General features: G+C 46.8%; 1 protein-coding gene across 7 annotated transcripts in view; it reads left to right on the top strand.

Moving 5' to 3' along the window:
* The first annotated feature begins 3,399 nt into the window (after positions 1-3,399).
* Positions 3,400-16,896, top strand: part of marchf8 (membrane-associated ring finger (C3HC4) 8) — a 66,691-nt gene continuing 53,194 nt past the window's right edge. For 2 of the 7 annotated variants that reach the window (XM_076018531.1, XM_076018530.1), the window contains exon 1: positions 7,110-7,131. Coding sequence is in view for 1 of the 7 variants with exons in the window: in XM_076018533.1 (XP_075874648.1) it covers positions 4,133-4,134 (2 nt within the window). In the remaining 6 variants the exon portion in view is untranslated. Of the gene's footprint in view, positions 3,563-3,942; positions 4,135-7,109; positions 7,132-9,199; positions 9,350-9,614; positions 9,720-16,896 lie in introns of those variants that run through there. The other 5 variants (XM_076018535.1, XM_076018534.1, XM_076018536.1 and 2 more) reach the window with 5 other exon arrangements.

The following is a 16,896-nucleotide window of genomic DNA, read 5'->3' as shown; positions in this document are numbered from 1 at the left end:
GGGATCCAGTTCAGAGACAAAGCATTTTTAACAAATCCCTCGATACAAACTGGGGCGGTCAAAAACAAGTCCAGGAACAGACAGGAAAAAAAAACTTGGTTCCTCCTTCAAATCTGTCTTGAACATCAATCCACTTAGTGAAAAGTGTGATAAAAAAGCAACAACAACAAACCCACCACCTCCACTGACTGGAGGCTGGATTAAAAGTGTATCTTTCTTGTCATTTGAGCAGATTTCAAATTGGCTTCCTTCAGTGTGTTTCTTTTTTTCTTTTCTTTTTTCTTTGAGCTGTCGGTCCATCTGTTTCTGTGTAACGTCAACATTAACCGAATGTCTATTTTCCTGTCGGGATGGTTTCAGATTGCCTCTCTCAGCTCTGCAACAATGCCAAGAGCTGCAAGTCTATTTTTGTTTATATAAATATATATTTAGAGGAAGGATTCAAGCCAGTGAGGGTTGAACAGAATCTTTGATATTCCATCAAGAGATTAGATTGTTATTATTATTATTATTATTATTATTATTATTATTATTATTACAAGTTAATGTTTAGTCATTTTTTTAAAAAAAACTAAACAAAAAAAAACATTCCTAGTTGTAGAAGATTTTGAGTGCACCAGTTTTTCTGTGTATTTTTTGTGTGATCTAACTTGCATCCCATATTATCCAAAAAATATATGTTGTCATTGTTCTCTAACAATAGTATGTGTCTCTATTCTGTCTATAAACTCCCCAGAGATGAGAAGTCTTTTTTTTTTGTTTAGGTCTATTTCTTGACAAAATGTACGGTCAACCCTTGGTAATGTCACAAAGGGCACTGATGCCTCACTGGTACAGTTAATGAATTGCTGGCTGGCCAAGCTTACGCTCCACCTGACGCCACCGCCTCAAATACTCACGTGTATTCATATTCACAACAGAGACTGTGTTAGCAAGAAGCTAAAGCTAAGTTGTGCTTTTGTGGGAAGCACAATTTAGCTTAGCGGACTTAGTGGAACAGAGGGCTAGCTAATAAAAAAAAATTATTATTATTAATAATAATAATAATAATAATAATAATAATAATAATAATAATAATAATCATAATGTTGGACCTTTGTTAAAGGCCCGCCTGCGTGTGATCACATTCTTGTGCTGAGTCATGTGTGCACAACACCAGAGGACTCCGGAACACTGGCACACCAAACCAGTCTAGCAGATTGTTGTTGGTTGTTTTTTTTTGTTTTTGTTTTTGTAATTCCCTCTCTGCCAGCAGAGGAAGGAGGAAGAACACAAACACACCAGGAAAAACCATCAAACCGAGACACCCTGGGCTCCACTCCCACGTCCTCGAAGACTCACCCTCACCACTCGCTGGGATGAAGACATCCTCGTACCTGTCTGCGCTCCCTCCCAACAACTCACGTCGTTACGTCACGTCGACGACGTTAGTCATCAGCCGGAGCAAAACAACGAGTGAGCCAGTGCAACGGCAAAACGCTCAGGTTATCATCAGTCTTCTGATTTGTGAGTCTGCCTCTTTTTTGTGTGCGTCGTTAAAAAAAAAAAAAAAAAAAAAAAAAAAAAGGCCGTCTCCGCGACAGCTCTGTAGCGCCCCTCCCCTACGTACTCCTCCCAGCCCTCCTCCTTCAGATGCATCCTAATCTCTGCACGCCACACGGCGGGCCAGCCTGCGCCGCTCTGTCGCAGGGGACAACATGCGCGACACTCTGGCAGAGTTTGCGACGGCGCCCACTTTGTCCGTGTGCCGGAGCATAGAGGAGCCGTTTGTCCCGCGAGGACGACGGAGCGCCAGCCCCCGCATAAGCAATGAGCGCCGCAACACAATGACAGGTTTGAGTCGGCGGAGGGAGACGTCTCCTCCCTCTCGCTGAAGAGTTACAGTTCATCGTCCAGTTCACTTCAGAGTGTCCACAGTCTTGAAAGGACGAACCATCGGCCAGGCTCGAACTTTCTTCTCTTCATCTGCTGCTCTTGGTTCCTTCGAGTGGGTGATGAATAAACGTTTGGTTGCTTCCAAATCAGTCTAATAGATAGAAAAATATATATTTTTCTGACATGTTAAAGCCTGGCGACACGGTGGCGCAGTGGTCAGCGCCTCAAAGCAGTAAGGTCGTGGGTTCGATTCCCAGCCTGGGGCCTTTCTGTGTGGAGTTTGCAGTTTCTTCCTGTGTCTGCATGGGTTCTCTCCAGCTTCTCTCGCTTCCTCCCACAGTCCAAAAACATGCCCGTGAGGTGAATTGGAAATTCTAAATTGACGAACTGTTGACTTTTCCAGGGTGTCACCCTGCTTTCACCCATGTGGGTCTGCTGGGAGAGGCCCCAGCAGACCCACATGACCCTGAGTTCACAAACAAGCGGGTATTGAACATGGATGGATGGATGGATGGATGAACGGATGGATGTTAAGGTTTTCTACTTGCATGTGTGGTTCGCGTCAGGTTACAAAAACCATCTATGTGGACCTGAAAGAGGACACGTATTGTCAGCACACTGCAGGAAGAAGCCAAGGACTGTTAATGGTTTCCTGCAGAATGACTCAGAGACAAACAGGGCAAACCTAAAAGCACAGGCCTACAAATGTAAAGGTCTTGCGTTATCTCCACGTTAGAGTTTTATTTTTCATCCCCAAAACCCGAGACGCAGCCACACGCAGTCATTGCGCAAAACAACAACATATTTAGCCCTATGTTTACAGCCTCCAGTAGAGATGCTCCAATTTAGCTTCCTGCTAAAACGAACTGTTCCGTTGTTAGTCCTTCCAAGGGGGACGTGTTGGTGGTTGGGGCCTGGTGTCACTCACCCTGGAGTGGTGCCAGTGCCCTTTGTGACATCAGCAGCATTTTTTTTTTTTTTTTTTTGCGCACACTCTCCCAAGAGGACGCACTTTTGTCATTTCTGGGGTGCTCACTGGCAGACACATTGTTAAGAGTGGGTGAGGTTGCGTACAAAACATATCTTAAAATTGTATATTGTAGCTTTTTGTGATAGATGAAATAAAAACAGAAGCAAAATTTAACATATGTATTAAAAACAATGAGGAAACCTCACCACTCTGTGATAAAAGTGATCCCATAGGAAGGAGGAACTTTTACGCTGAAACTTTGCCATTTCCTCCACCGGCTGTTGTATGTGACGGCGACTCGCATGAGGCACGTTTTAATTGGCTTGTTGTCGCATTTTAATGAGCTAACTGTTTTGCCAGAGAGGGAGGCTTTCGGAACCAAATAATTACTTCACCCTCAAATCATCCGGACGCACGGCGGTGATAGCCGCCCCCCTCCCCACCTCCATTAACTCCATCACCCACTCCACTCCACTCCTCCTCCGCCCTCCCCTCTCTCTCTCTCCCTCACCATCTCTCCAGTGCGCGGCAGTCAGCCAGTGCGCCGCCTGTGCTTTAAACCACACTCCTCCTGCATCGCTCTCCTCCTCCTCTTCTATTTTTTTTTTTTTTTACCCTCGCGGAAGTCGGTGACGCACCACCATCGCCGCACGCAGCTGCTCAATTTGACAAACACGGCTTCGTCGTCGTCGTCGTCCAGTGTCGAGCGCAGCGGTGGTGAGTGTCCTCTCTCCAATTCTTTTTTATTTTATTAAAATATTATTATATTTTGTTGCTTCTTTTTTTTGTGCATGTGTTTGCTGGATTCATTCCTCCGCGCGGCGCCTCTCGTAAATGCGTCCGCCGCCTCTAAATCACACCGGATGCAGCTGACGCTCGCTCGAACTGATCGACCGACCGACCGACGGGCGCACGGACAGACAGACGGGAGGGGACGCAAATTCATCAGACGTTGTTTGTTTGTTTGTTTGTTTGTGTCACAGCCGCCGCGGACGTCCCCAGTGTGATAACAAGGTGGGGATAAATGAGGGGCTTGTGCGCTGTGCAGCAGAAATAAGAGGAATAGAGAGAGAGAAAGAGAGACAGAGAGAAAATAGCATCGCGGCGATGTCAGCTGTTTGTCTGCTGGTTTTTCTTCTTCTTTCCCCCAACGAAGTTATGGCGTCGGGTTTGATTAAGTCCACACGTATGTTGCAATGTGTGAGACCTGAACCCGGACTGTAAGACGAAATTTTATTTCCAACATTCCAGCACCCTGTCATCGCGCGGAGCATTCTGCCACTAGTAATGTATATTTTTCCTTCTTCCTCTTCTGAGTTAAACCGGATCGATATTGATCACGACGTTAATGGTCACGTTGGCATGATGGAAGTATGATCTCAGCAGCTCCCTTTGTCTCCGAGCCTGTGTGTGTTTGTGTGCGTGCGTGCGTGCGTGCGAGCTACACGTTCTGCAGCTCTGAGTGCACCTTTGTCAGCACGAATCTGGGAGAAGGAAGGAGAAAAAAAAAAAAACCTCAAGTGCACTGCATGCCTGTACGGATTAAACAGCTCCGTTGTTGAGGAACGTTTCAGCGTTTTTGGATTAAAGTGTTTGCTTCTCGCCCTTCCCTGCCAGCCAGCCAGCGGACCCACTAATCAGTTAATTGTTACACTGGCTCTCGCGTTACACTGTCCGCCTTGCAGTGGCCGCAGGATCAGTTTTCTGGAGCGTCGCCGCACTCCACCGCCTGCTTCGTGCCTCGGTTTTCGATTCCAGGCCAGCTTCCTGGTTTTTTTTGTTTCGTTTTTGCCGTAAAAGGTCCATATTGTGCAAAAATCTGCTTCAGTTTTGTCTCCTGGCAGTGACTCGCGTCTCTGTCCTGTCAAGAATCGAGGGGGTTCTTAAAAATCTGCCCTTTTTGATGTCATAATGGGACCACTCCCAGGCGGGGTTGCTTGTTCTGGCCTCTGGGAAGCCACGACAAAGCCCTCGGATTAAGCAGCAAGCCAAAAACGCAAAAACATTTTGCGGGTGGCTTCAAACAACGGGCTAAATGTGCCGTCCCCTGGACGTGTTCACAGGGTGGCACACAAAGCTCTGCGAGCAGGGAAGAACGTGGGCGCAGCCGTAGCGGCTTTCAGTTTCTATTTTACTGCGCAGAGGCTCCAAGTGGGAGGTTAAATCTCTGTCATCCTCATTCCACAGCGGCGAGCCCTGGCACCGAGTCAGAGGCGTCCTCATGTTGTAACACCACGTCTCCGTGCTGCAGCTCTCAGCGTGTCGGCGGGGCAGGAGCCTGCAGAGTTTGTCTGCGATATGGCTTTTTTGGCGTCTCGGCCCGTGCTGAGAAACGTCCAGGTCTCGTCGCCACGAGAAGGCGACTGTCCTGTCGCCATCTGCCCGACGTGGGGGGCACCGTCCCTGTTCTCATGTCTCCACCGCATGGCGACACCCGGCCGCAGACTTTGCAACAAGCGGTCGGAGGTGTAATCTTGTTTCCGAGCCCGTGATTAAGAGGCCGCATCCGGACTTTGTTGAAGTGGGTGAGAGTGATAAAGAAAAACAACAATGGGAGGTCAGGTTTTCTTCACAAGCTGGTTTGGGGAGATTGTGTAATGACGGGAGTGATGGAGGAACATTGGCTGGCTGTTGACTCTTTCCTCTGCCAAAATTCTTTTCGGGGAGAGGTTAGACTTGCGTCGCCTTGTCATTTGCACACGCACGCGCGCACACACACGCACACAACCTTCATGTCACTGGGCAGCCTGCTCCCGTTTGTCAGCTTTCCTCTCTCTTCCTGCCCTCTTCCTCCTCTGTGGCCAGCTGCAGCAGGCAGGCTCGGTGCCCTCTGACCGAGGAAGGATTTTCCTGGCATCAGTGAGCTCTCAGCGAGGTCCAGCCCCCCCCCCCCCTCCCCCCTTTCCCCCCCGGACACGCCCTGTAGCTGTCGCCAGACCACTGACGGGGTGGAGATTTTATGAAAAAGCGAAAGTGTGGAAGGAGCCTGCAGCCCCCGTAAATAAACCGCCACTCTCGGTCTCCAGAAGACGGGGGGGGGGGGTTCCGAGCAAAGTAATTGCGGGGCGGACCCTAATGCCGCTCGTAAGTATCCGAGGGCTCCGATCGCGGCGTTCTCGCCAATTAAATGCTCTCATTGTCCGACACAATTGGCCCGCGATGTTAAAATGTGCCTCCCACAGTTATTTTACATGATGAAGCCAAAGGGATGGTTTTGACAGCAGCCATTGTGCAGCAGAACGGCACAATAGAATAGCGCAGTCAATCAGATTCACTTTAAGAACGGCTAAAAGGAAGGGGAAAAAAAAGGAACCGCTCGACTTGCTGAATAGCTTCGGAATGTGTTTATATATTTTAGTTCTCTCACTCTCTCTCACTCTCTCTCCGGCTGAGCGTAACCAGTTTCTTTTGGGTTTTTTTTCCCCCTACCTCGACTAAAACCTGAAACAATAACAATAATAATAACTTTATGATTTGATGGCCAAAAGCAGGAAGCCATCAGCTTTTTCATTTTTTGTCATCTGCATGGATTGCATTAGCATAACGCAGCAGGATGCATACGGCAAATAGATGTTATTATTCCGCCGCTCTTATTCACCCAAACTCCTGGGGAACATATTTTCCATCTTGTCAGAATGTTATTTTCACTCTTGGGATTATATAGTGTATGTATTGAACAGTTTTTAAATGTCACATTTTAGACAGAGCTAGTTTTATTGGCCTCAGTATTGTGCCTCCAGCAGTTGCCCGTGAGCATCCCAGAAATCGTTAATCGGTAAAGTGACCCTGTGTGATGTCACAAAGGTCACTGGTACCTTTGACAGATTAGAGACAACCCAAGCTTTCCTCCCCCACTTTAAGAGGGCCTTATTTTCTGTTCTCTTCCAAACATGCAAAGGTCCAACACAGCATCAGTTCTTGCAGGAAAGTCAAACCTGGTGTTTTCGCCACAGGGCCAAATGTGCCGCTGCTTTCTGGAGATCTATAAAGTTTTATTTTGATAAGTACCCTTGCCAGGCTTGCGCCACTGGAGAGCAGCGATGAAAAATAAGGATGTGAAAATAGGTAGAATATTGAGCTAGCAATCTTGGGGGGGGGAGAAGAAAGGGAAAAAAAAAAAGGCCTGCCCACCAGCCACAACAGTTTTTCCTGCTCGACTCAGCCGGCTGCACGATGACACATCGGCGTGCTGCACTTCTTCCTTTGTGTTCATTAGCAGATGGTGAACCAGCTCTGAAAAGTAGCCGCCACCGCCTGCTGATGTCACGTGGAAATGCACACCGCAGGTTGGTTTGATGAAAAAACAGCCTTGGCTAATTTCTGTTCCTATTTAACGAACAAGTGCGATTTGCCGGGACTGGAAACACAATTTCAATTCTCCGCTGGTCTTTAATGGACACGGTAAGACAAAGTACTGAACATCAGCGCCAATCAGAATTTGTTTTGCCGAATAGTTTGCCAGTGAACAGTGAAATTACTCTGTAAACGGCGGTCAATGACGCAAAAACTTGCTCACATTTCTGGTGTGTTATCGCTATGCTTACTTTGCTTCACGTCTTGCATTTTAAAAGTCTGCGACACCTTTTGTTGGAGAGCACAAACCCTGAGCCGCTGTCCCGTACCGCAGTACAAGTAGTAGAAAGTCCCCCACCGCTTGTTTCATTAGCGTCTGGCTGCTCTTAAATGCAATAACATAATATCATTGTGTCGTCTCTCGGGCCTGTAACTCAATCCTGCCCCTCTCTGCGACTCCGTCCCCTGCTGGCCTCTGCGGGGGTGGAGGAGAGTATTGATCCAATCTAATGACTTCCTCCTATAGATGATGCACAGCCCTGTGAATTAAACCCCACCGACCCCCCACCGCCACCATGGGGCTAATGGCGCTAGTTTAAAAGAGGTTATTATGAGACAACAGGATGGTGCTCACATCGATATCCCTGGCAGAGCGGAAGCTGACCTCTACAACAGGGCACGCACACTTTTGGATGCGTGCAGTGAAACTGAGATGCGCAACATCAAAGAGCCGAGGCGGAGGCGGCGAGCGCGGTGATGTATGGTCGATGCAAGCTCAGCGGAATGGACGCTGGGGATGGCAGTGCTGCCGGTGTTGGGCTGTGGTTGATGGTGTCATTAGTGCCTCCGCGGCCTTCCAAGGTCTCCGACTCGGCCAACAAATCACGTGGAGGCTGTGGAAGAGTAGCGTTAACACGTTGCCTCGTGAAAATGTCGTATGTTTGGCTGAAATCTTCAAGGTTTTACTTTTAGATGAAGGTCAATAATCCAAATATTCTGAATTTATACCTAAAGGTCTGATGTTCTCTTTAATAGCAATTATCCTGGTATTAGCAAATGTCTATCAATGGGAATAACCCCTTTGTGATGTCACGGAGGGCACTGCTATCTTACGGACATCTCTCCCTGATCCATCCCACCTTGCTGCCGCCTTCTTTTTGTCTCCTACCAAACATGTTGACGGTTAAATAAAGCATCACTTCCAGCAGGCAGGTTAAACAGAGCATTATGTTTTTTGGCTGCAAACAGAGGGCTAAAGAATCTGTCTTCTTGAGGCAGTTTTAGGATGATTAATTTTGAGAGGCTGCTTCCCTTGAGATGACGATCAAAAACGCTTGAAACGTTGGTCGTTCAACATTTAACCCAAAGTTTTGGCAGGCCCAGAATATTATGCTGCGTCTCCACAGGACGACACATTCGTGGGAAGCATAAAACACCCACAGTGTCCCGCAGTGCGGTCGTGATCGCATCATGAGCTCTCGCCACAGCCCGAGCGCTCCCATACATCCTGCAGCGCTGCTCCTCCACGACTTGAAACCTCAAAATCTTAAATCTCTGCCTTGTTTTCTGGATGGCCAGCCCCAAATAATCCAGAGACGTCGCAGAGAAAAATCGTTGTGTGCCGACCTGCAGTGAAGCATGTGAGGGAGAGGGATGGATCATCTGTATATATCTTTATGTCTTTACTTGCTCTGGGAAAATCAAAGCGTGGCAAATGGGGCCTTTGATCTAATCTCCAGTTTGGTATAATATCCAAGAAGCACACAAAGCGCACAAAAAAGCCTCTAATCCACAGCGACAACTTTCTTTTGTAACCCCTCTAGCATGGAGGCTGAACCACAGTGTAAACATGTGCCGTCGTCGTATTGTGGCATCTTCTATCGTGCTGCAGTGGCACAGTCACACTACAGCCAAAAATCTCAGTTAATAAACCGGGACGTGTGAGAGCCGAGCATTTAGGGACGGAATCCAAAATCCACATCAGAGTCATTAAAGAGCCGGTTTGTCCAAGTGTGAGCGTGTGAGTGCGCGCCTAAGGTGACAGAAGCAGCTGTTCGCCAGGCAGCTTTTATACAGCCTGGTGACTCAGGCGAGCGTCGGGTTTTTACATAAGCAATTAACAGTAGTGTCAGATTAAAGGTAAAGATATGGCAGCTTTTAGTGTTTATTGCACGCCCACTTCAGGCCAGCCTGACCTTCAGTGTCTAAGAGGTTTGTGTTTTTCATTATTCCCTGTAACAACAAGGTGAGGGTGCTTGTGGATGCAGCTGGTCGGTAGCGGGTAGGACAATGTCATGAATGTTGATTAATGGAGTAAACAAATTCCACATTCCGTGTTCACAGGAGCAAGACTTTTCTAAAAAGCACCCTCGCATCTGTGCTTTTCCAGTGAAGCTGCTAAACCAGAAAATCAATTCGTAACCAAATCAGGAAGTTGATTCAGTTCTTGAGTGACTCGACTTAATTTGACTCACAGGTTTGGGTTGATGGTCTCGTTGGGCCAACAGTTAGCAATGCTGAGAGACTCCGGGAGGCATGAAGGAAGTGGCGCGATTTAATTTTGCGCCGCAGCAGAAATCAGGTGCGTATCGGCTCACAAACGGCAGATTCCATTCGTGCTCAGTGCTTAATGTCTTGAGTGGGTGAGCGAATGTGTGCTGAGAAGTGCGCTGTCATACAGTGTAATATCAGTGGCTCAATGTAGTCCAGTAATGTAGTGCTCAGTAACAAGACTCTTTACGCGCTTACCAAACGCCACAGATAAACAGCAGCTGTGGTAGCAGCATTAGCCCATTAGCGTTGCCTTTACGTTGCATTGTGTTGCTTTGCATTGTGTTGCGTTGCATTGTGTTGCGTTACATTGTGTGTTGCGTGTTTATTCCAATTAGTTTGGAATGCCGCCCATGTCAGGCAGCCCAGGATTGAGAAAGCTGCCCTTTGCGTCTTTTGCTTGCATGGAGCAACAAAGCTGCAGAAATCCCAAACTGAATCAAACTGAATGAATGTTTTTTTTTTTATGCTGGAGGCTGTAAACAGAGGGCTAAATATGCCGCTTGATAGATTTTGGATAATGATTCAGGTGAGGCTGCTCCACTGGCAACTAAAACTCTTCAAGTAGTGTTTGTGTATACGGGGAACTATATGCTGTAGGAAGTCAGATGTGTGAGTGAGAAAAGCTGCTGTCATGAAGTTTTAGGCCAGTTTAAGCTCAGCAGCCGCCTGGAAAGTCTGCAGGGTTTGTTTGGCCTCTTCACACTGACTGCCGGGAGCCGCAGCCGCCTGCTTATCTGAATCTAGATTTCTACTTTGGTGCAGTTTATGAACTATTAATGTCGACCTGCACTTGTGGGCTTATTTAGGTAGGTTCTACAATTGAAGGTGAAATCAGATTAGATATTCGAGCTGAACAGTCAGATAAGAATATTTTCAAAGTCAAAGTGTCTTTATTAGTCTCTGTGGGGAGAGGTTTGTCCTGGGCGAAAGCCTCCGCCGGGCGGGCGACACACTCCCTCATACGTCAGACATTTGTGAACTCCTGCAATAACAAATGAGCTCCTCAGACAATAATGAGATGAGATGAAAGTCAGCAGGCAGACGATAAGTCAGCAGTGTGAAATTATGATGTCACGCGACGGCGCAGTGCATATCAGCAGAATCGCGGCCTCGCAGGTCACCCGGCCTTCCTCTCGTCCTCCACTGCTCATCAACCCGCTCCACAGCTGATCAAGCTGTTTGCGCTCTCAGTTTTTATTTCAAAGACATCTTGCAAAAATAAGACCTTGACGTTTGGACTTCCTCTGTGAGCCCTTTTACTTCCCTTTTAGAGTATTTACCGTAGTTGGGAGTTTGCAGAAGCCGATTGTGCATCTGTGCATTGTTTGTGTCTGCAGTGCGACTCCCCGCCCTGCCCGGTTTTCAGTTCCTGCCGCTCACTCTGCGATTTGATGCGTTTGCGCTTTTCTGGTAGTCCTGTTCAATCTGCCCTCTTCTCCGGCTGCTCGTGTTTGGCTTTGCTTGGCTTGGCACGAGCACGGGCACTTTTGAAAACAAGTCAACACTCTTATCATGTCTCAATCAACCGTTCAGATGCCATTAAAAAAAAACAAACCCATTACCCACACTATTTGCCTTTTTTTCTGCCTCGTCATGGCTGCTAGGACGTTGATTGGACAGTAATCCAAACAGGAAAGGAGACCTTTTTTTTCCCCAGAGTCACTGAAAGCAACCTGCTCTTCCTCTTTTCAGCATGTACAGCTGCAGTACTCTGCGGCTGCTGTCTTGGTTGAGTGTCGCCGCGGCTGAAGCCTGGAAAATCTTGTATGAAATGTGCTCGGTTCACCCTAAACTTGTTGTATGAGTTGCTCCTCATTTTGCGCTCCGCAGCCCCGATTCGACGCTGAGACAAACAAGTGGTGGAGTTTTTTTTTTTTTTTTTTTTTGACAGAAAGTCTAAATCTCGCAACAAAAGGCGACAGGCCCGGGGATTCAGTTTAGCATTTAGTTAGAGTGCTTTGGGAATTACTGTTAATTAACTGCGAGCTTCATCTGATTTAATGCGCTGCTGGCAACGTTTGTCATTTCAACTGGTGAACCTACCCGAAGACAGCCTGCGCCTGCAAGATGGAATATTTGCTCCTTTGTGAATTAACAATGAGTCATTTAATTACCTATCTATCTTAAGCGGATGTTTTTTTGGTTTTTTTCTTCCCTTGACCATAAATGCAGTTTAGTATTGCAGGGTTTTGTTACCCACAGAGTATTTTCTAAGAACCAGTCAATTTTTTCTTTTAGTTACAAGGTTGTATGTTTTCATCAAACAAACATTCATGAAAAGATGAAAAAAAAACTTGTTAAATCAGAGGTTATTTTGGGGCATTTTAGATTAAAATTTTAAATGAAAATTTAAATTACAAACTGACAGAATTCATTTTGTTTTTCAAATTCTGTCTGCGTGTCTATGTGTGTACATTTTGAGGAAGTGTGAAAATATTCCAATGCTTGTTCCTGTATGAAAAACGGGAAATATGTAGATATTTCAGTGTGTCCACCACTGTGGAGTTGCTATATGTGGATGCACACATCATAAAACGTCCCATGTACGGACGTTTGGAAATCTTTAACTTGAACTGAAACTGAGGCCTTGTTTCACCTGATTTTTTTAAAGGAGTAAATAACAATGTGGCCTCGAGATGCACCACGATTTTCCCATTTTTAGGGAAGTTCGTCGACAGACCAGAGGCTATTCATTGCTATTATTGTCAGTTTTCAAGTGGATTATGCATAAAATTAAACCATTCAATTGCGCAGTTAGTTTCTGCACCTTTGAACAGCCTTGTAGTCGTCACAGGGGCGGTTCCACTTCTGCTCGCCGGACTGGAAGTTGCACAGTTGCTGGAAATGATGGAACTCCCCTGCTTAAAATCTGGGGAAGTCTCGGTTGATGTTACTTGCGCTTTCGAACTTTGTAAATTCTTGCTTGCCGAGAGAGCGGGAGACGCAAAAGGCTGTTTTTTTTTAATGTCTTCCAAGAATTAATTCTCATGCATTTTCCCCGCTTCCGACAAGTCGCTTATTTTTACCGGTTGCCTACAAAAGGCGCATGCCACTGGTGACTGTTTTGCATGCAAAATGTGGCCAATTAGCATATCATAAAATAGCACAGCTAACAGTCATTATGAATGCAGTGAACTTGCATAACGTGCATGTATCTGATTAATCCTCCGCACAAGGTGAGGTGGCACGGCGACGTGGAGGAGAGGCGCGCATGACGGCAGCAGCGACTACTGTGTGAAAGCCGCCGTGTCGATAAATGATGCAGCTACATTTGAATTGACAATAAGCAACTGAAAATATGCTAATTTATTCCGGGTGTCTTCCGAAAAACTGTATAAATAATTGCAAGTCCCAAACCCCAGTGCGCCAACAGGCGTGCGTGCGTGCGTGCGTGCATGTGTGTGTGTGTCTTATATTTGTCATTGCCAAACAAATAACCTGAGTTTCGACAAATTTGTTACTGTCTAAATACCTGTGAAGAACTGTGTGTGCTCTTGTGTGTTTGTGTGTGTGTGTGTGTGTGTATGTTTACGTGCATGTTTGTGTGTTCATCCAGACTGGCACCTTCACCTTCATGCCAGTTCAATTTGCATGCTCTGTATGAGAGTTCCCCCCCTCCTTCCCCTTTCACGTCAGTGGCAACACACTGTGTGGTTAGCCGGCTAACGTAGCACGAAAAATTTGTGATTGGTCAGCTGAGATCGTCACTGACAGGACGTTGATCCAGTCATCTTTCAGTTGTTCCTTAATTGGGCTTTAACCCCTTGAGAAAAACTGTTTTCTATGGGCTCATTCAAAGGAAGATCAGTCAATAAACCCCTAGAGATTTAGAGTCGCTCCATGTGGTGCGTCCAGTCATGATAAAGTGGCACATTGTTTGAAGAGACAATAGTTAAAGAATTGAATTGGTCAGATTTAATTCATTTAGTCATTCATTCACCTCCTATACCTGCTGCTCCTGCACTCAGGGTCACTGGAGGTCCCAGCTGTCTTCGGGTTAAACCCGGCGCAAGTAATCTGTCAAAACTAGATCAATTAATCTATTTTGTTTACCTGCGAGAGCAAAGAATTCGCTAATCAATGAACGTCAAATTAAAAAGTGGCTTCCACAACATGTCAATAAGGACCATATGGTCCACTGACATCACACTAATCATGTTTAAATCCTTCTTTCAACTCTTAAGACTCAACAAAGCCCTTTTATTTTTCCCTCCTTTTGACATTATCAATTCCACTCACTTTAGATCCATTTGAAACATCACCCACGCTTCATCATCCGTCCAGTCGACTCCCTCCACCCACCCAACCCTCTCCCTCGGGGTAGACGCCTCCCTAAATACGGGCCGTATCAGTAGGACGGTAACGGCAGGGTTGATTGATACACGGCCAGGTTTTTTCCGCCTGGTTGCGCGCCAGAGGAGGAGAACGGACTCTCAGCCTCGTCTCGGCTCTGATCTGACAGCAGTGACACGGCCAGAGCTCAGCTGAGCAGAACGTGGAGGAGACAGGAGTGTGATTTACCTGTCACAGGAGCCAGGAGAGGGAGGCGGGGGACGGAATCCTCTGGAATAAATGGCCTCCGCTTGAGGGAGATACAGTAAACTTGTGGTGGCCTTGTCTCGTCTCCTACTGGGGAATGTGTCTCATAAATCAATATCAATACCAGGATGAGCGTAGACATGTCTGGGCAGCCAATTTTTTTTTGAAGCACAATATTTATACATTTTGACTGTAATATTGAGTTGTTGGGATGATATTGATTCATCTACACCCAGCAGATACAGAGAGTCAAACGCATTTGATAGGAAATGTTTAACTATCTGTCTCTGCTTATTATATGCAACCTCCAATAAGAAGCCCTATTATCAAAAACTGACCTTTTCAGCTCTTTATTATGTCTTTTTTGTGTTAGTGCCGTGCCAACAAACGCACCAAGAGCAAAAAAAAATGACATTTTATGCATTTCTAGAGGGGCAAGAGTTACCGTTCTAATGAGCCGTTTGGATTTTACTCGACTTTCTGCATCACAAATCGACCTGATTATCATCGTAACACCTCTGCAGACTTTTTAAAAATGTTGCCGAGGCTTCACCACATGAGAACCAGCAGCCATTTTAGGAGAAGCGCTTGTTTTGTGAGGCCAGCGCAGCTCAAACGAGGTGGTTTTTATCCGACCAAACATACATGTTCTCGTCCAACATCGTCCAACATCTCACCTCATCGAATAACCACAACTAACAGTTTCAGTTGGGCCCTATTAATGGGAAATGGAGGCTGCCACCATTACACTGAACTTGAGGCCGTGAACAGAGAGGCTGGATGCGCCGCTTCCGGCAGAGTTTTTCTGCATCATTAGTCGTGCGATTTGGCTCCACAGGAGTCCCGGATGACGAAAAATGGGTATAATACAGGACCTTTAAGGCAGAAAATTATTGTTATTTTTGTTTGGAGAGGGTTGGCAAGCGGTGCAAGCTAAACGCTGACTCGTACAGCTACTGTCGAGTCACAGACGGATTCAAAAAGAAGCAGAGTGTGACTCAGGTTTGGCTTCATATTGAGTCTGACTAATTTTCTTCTCTCTTTTTTCATCACCAGTCTCTTGAAGAACCCCTTGAACTTGTGACACTGTTCGGTAAATAGTGCGCCGTCAATCACTCCTGTGTGGCAAAGAGATGTTGAGAAATTTGCAACTTTTTCACTCTGGGTCTTGCGGGTTTTGAGTCGCCTGTTCGTCCACGAAGGTCACTTTATACCATGTTTTTAAAAAAGGGATTTAAAAATATATAGATTTAGATAGATATTAGATTAATATATATTAAATTTTGCTCATATTATGATTTTGACTGGATGAAGGCATTGTGTATTCTTTCTATTTTTGTCATTTCTATTTTTGTCTATTTATTTATCTGGGTCGCGACTCCATGATAAGGAAAAAAAAGTGTGCGTCTTGAGACTCCACCAGTTGGGAACGACTCTTTATTGCGGCGCCTCTTTAAGTCCACAACCTTCCACTTTTGTGGTTCTGCGGGTCATTGCAAGTTAATTCCAGAAATGATGAGGAACCATCGAAACTGCCAGTGCGGCTTTCCGCCGCCGCTTATCTGAATTAAATTTAATGGCACAATTTGTTCCGGGCGATGAGGCCCGAGACTCCGGTTCGCCCGCCGGCCGCCCGCTCGGCCCGACCGTGTTTACCGTGTCGCTGGCAGAAGCGTCGGCGCCGAGCGCTCGCCGCTCTCCGTCTTGGCGTAGAGCTGAAAGCCGCCAGCTGCTGCGCGACACGTCGGAAACGCCCACCGATCATGTCGCGTATTAACATAATCAGCTCTGCGCCTTCGGAGACGCTAAAGTGGCACCGGGCGGCCTTTCGCGGGCGCGGCGGCCGGGTCCAACGGCGCGCTCGTGCGCACGCTCAGGCGCGCGCCCGTCCGTCAGTCACGGTGACGACGCTTGGTTTGTGATTACTGTCGTTTTCACTGACCTCCCATCTGTCTGTTTGCTTTTTGGCTTCTTAATCCTGTCATTTTCATGCGGCAGAGCTTGAGGATTTCGCATAGGGGGGAGGGAAGGGGGGAAGGGGGGAAGGGGTGGTGTGTGCACACACACGCCCAGAGCCTGTTGGTATGAAGGAGCTAAAGCTTAATTGCGTGCGGTGGCAGTGCAGATGGCAGCATTAGCAGAAGTTCAAATGGAGCCATATGTAAACAGTCGTTGTGTAACGGCTGTAGCTCCACCAAGTCCGAGTCTGCCGCAGTTGGACGGCCAGCGCCTTCCTTTGTCGGGGACTCCAGGCCCCGGAGGTCTCAACCAGGACCACTGTGAATGTGTCCTGTTGTTTGTTTGTTTTTTTGTTTGTTTTTTTTCTTCTTTATGACAAGAAGACCAAATTGAATCTGGGCTAAATGATGAGTTCGCCGTCCTTCTGCCGGTGTCTTTGGGTTTCGCCGGTTGCCATGGTTACGCCTCCTCACGAACAGGTGGCACCTTGCTTGGTGGTCTCTGCCACCGGCATCCTAATGTTGCCTCCAGTCGTTCGCCTGGTATTTCCAAGGCGTTAATTTTAATGTCGAACCTGTTTTTTCATGCTCGGCCCCCATTAAGTGCTCTGTGGAAAAACAAACTGTAGTCTGCAGCTCGGCTTTGGTTTTCTGTCCTGTAAAACGCTCCTGTAAAGCTTTAGCTAATCACTCTGTGGGTCAAGAACT

Source organism: Nelusetta ayraudi, unplaced genomic scaffold, assembly GCF_046127955.1.
Source record: "Nelusetta ayraudi isolate G7.1 ecotype Tasmania unplaced genomic scaffold, CSIRO-AGI_Nayr_v1 ptg000008l, whole genome shotgun sequence".
NCBI lineage: Eukaryota > Metazoa > Chordata > Actinopteri > Tetraodontiformes > Monacanthidae > Nelusetta > Nelusetta ayraudi.
Note: the sequence above shows the minus strand (reverse complement) of the source record. Positions and strands in the feature narration are given on the sequence as shown.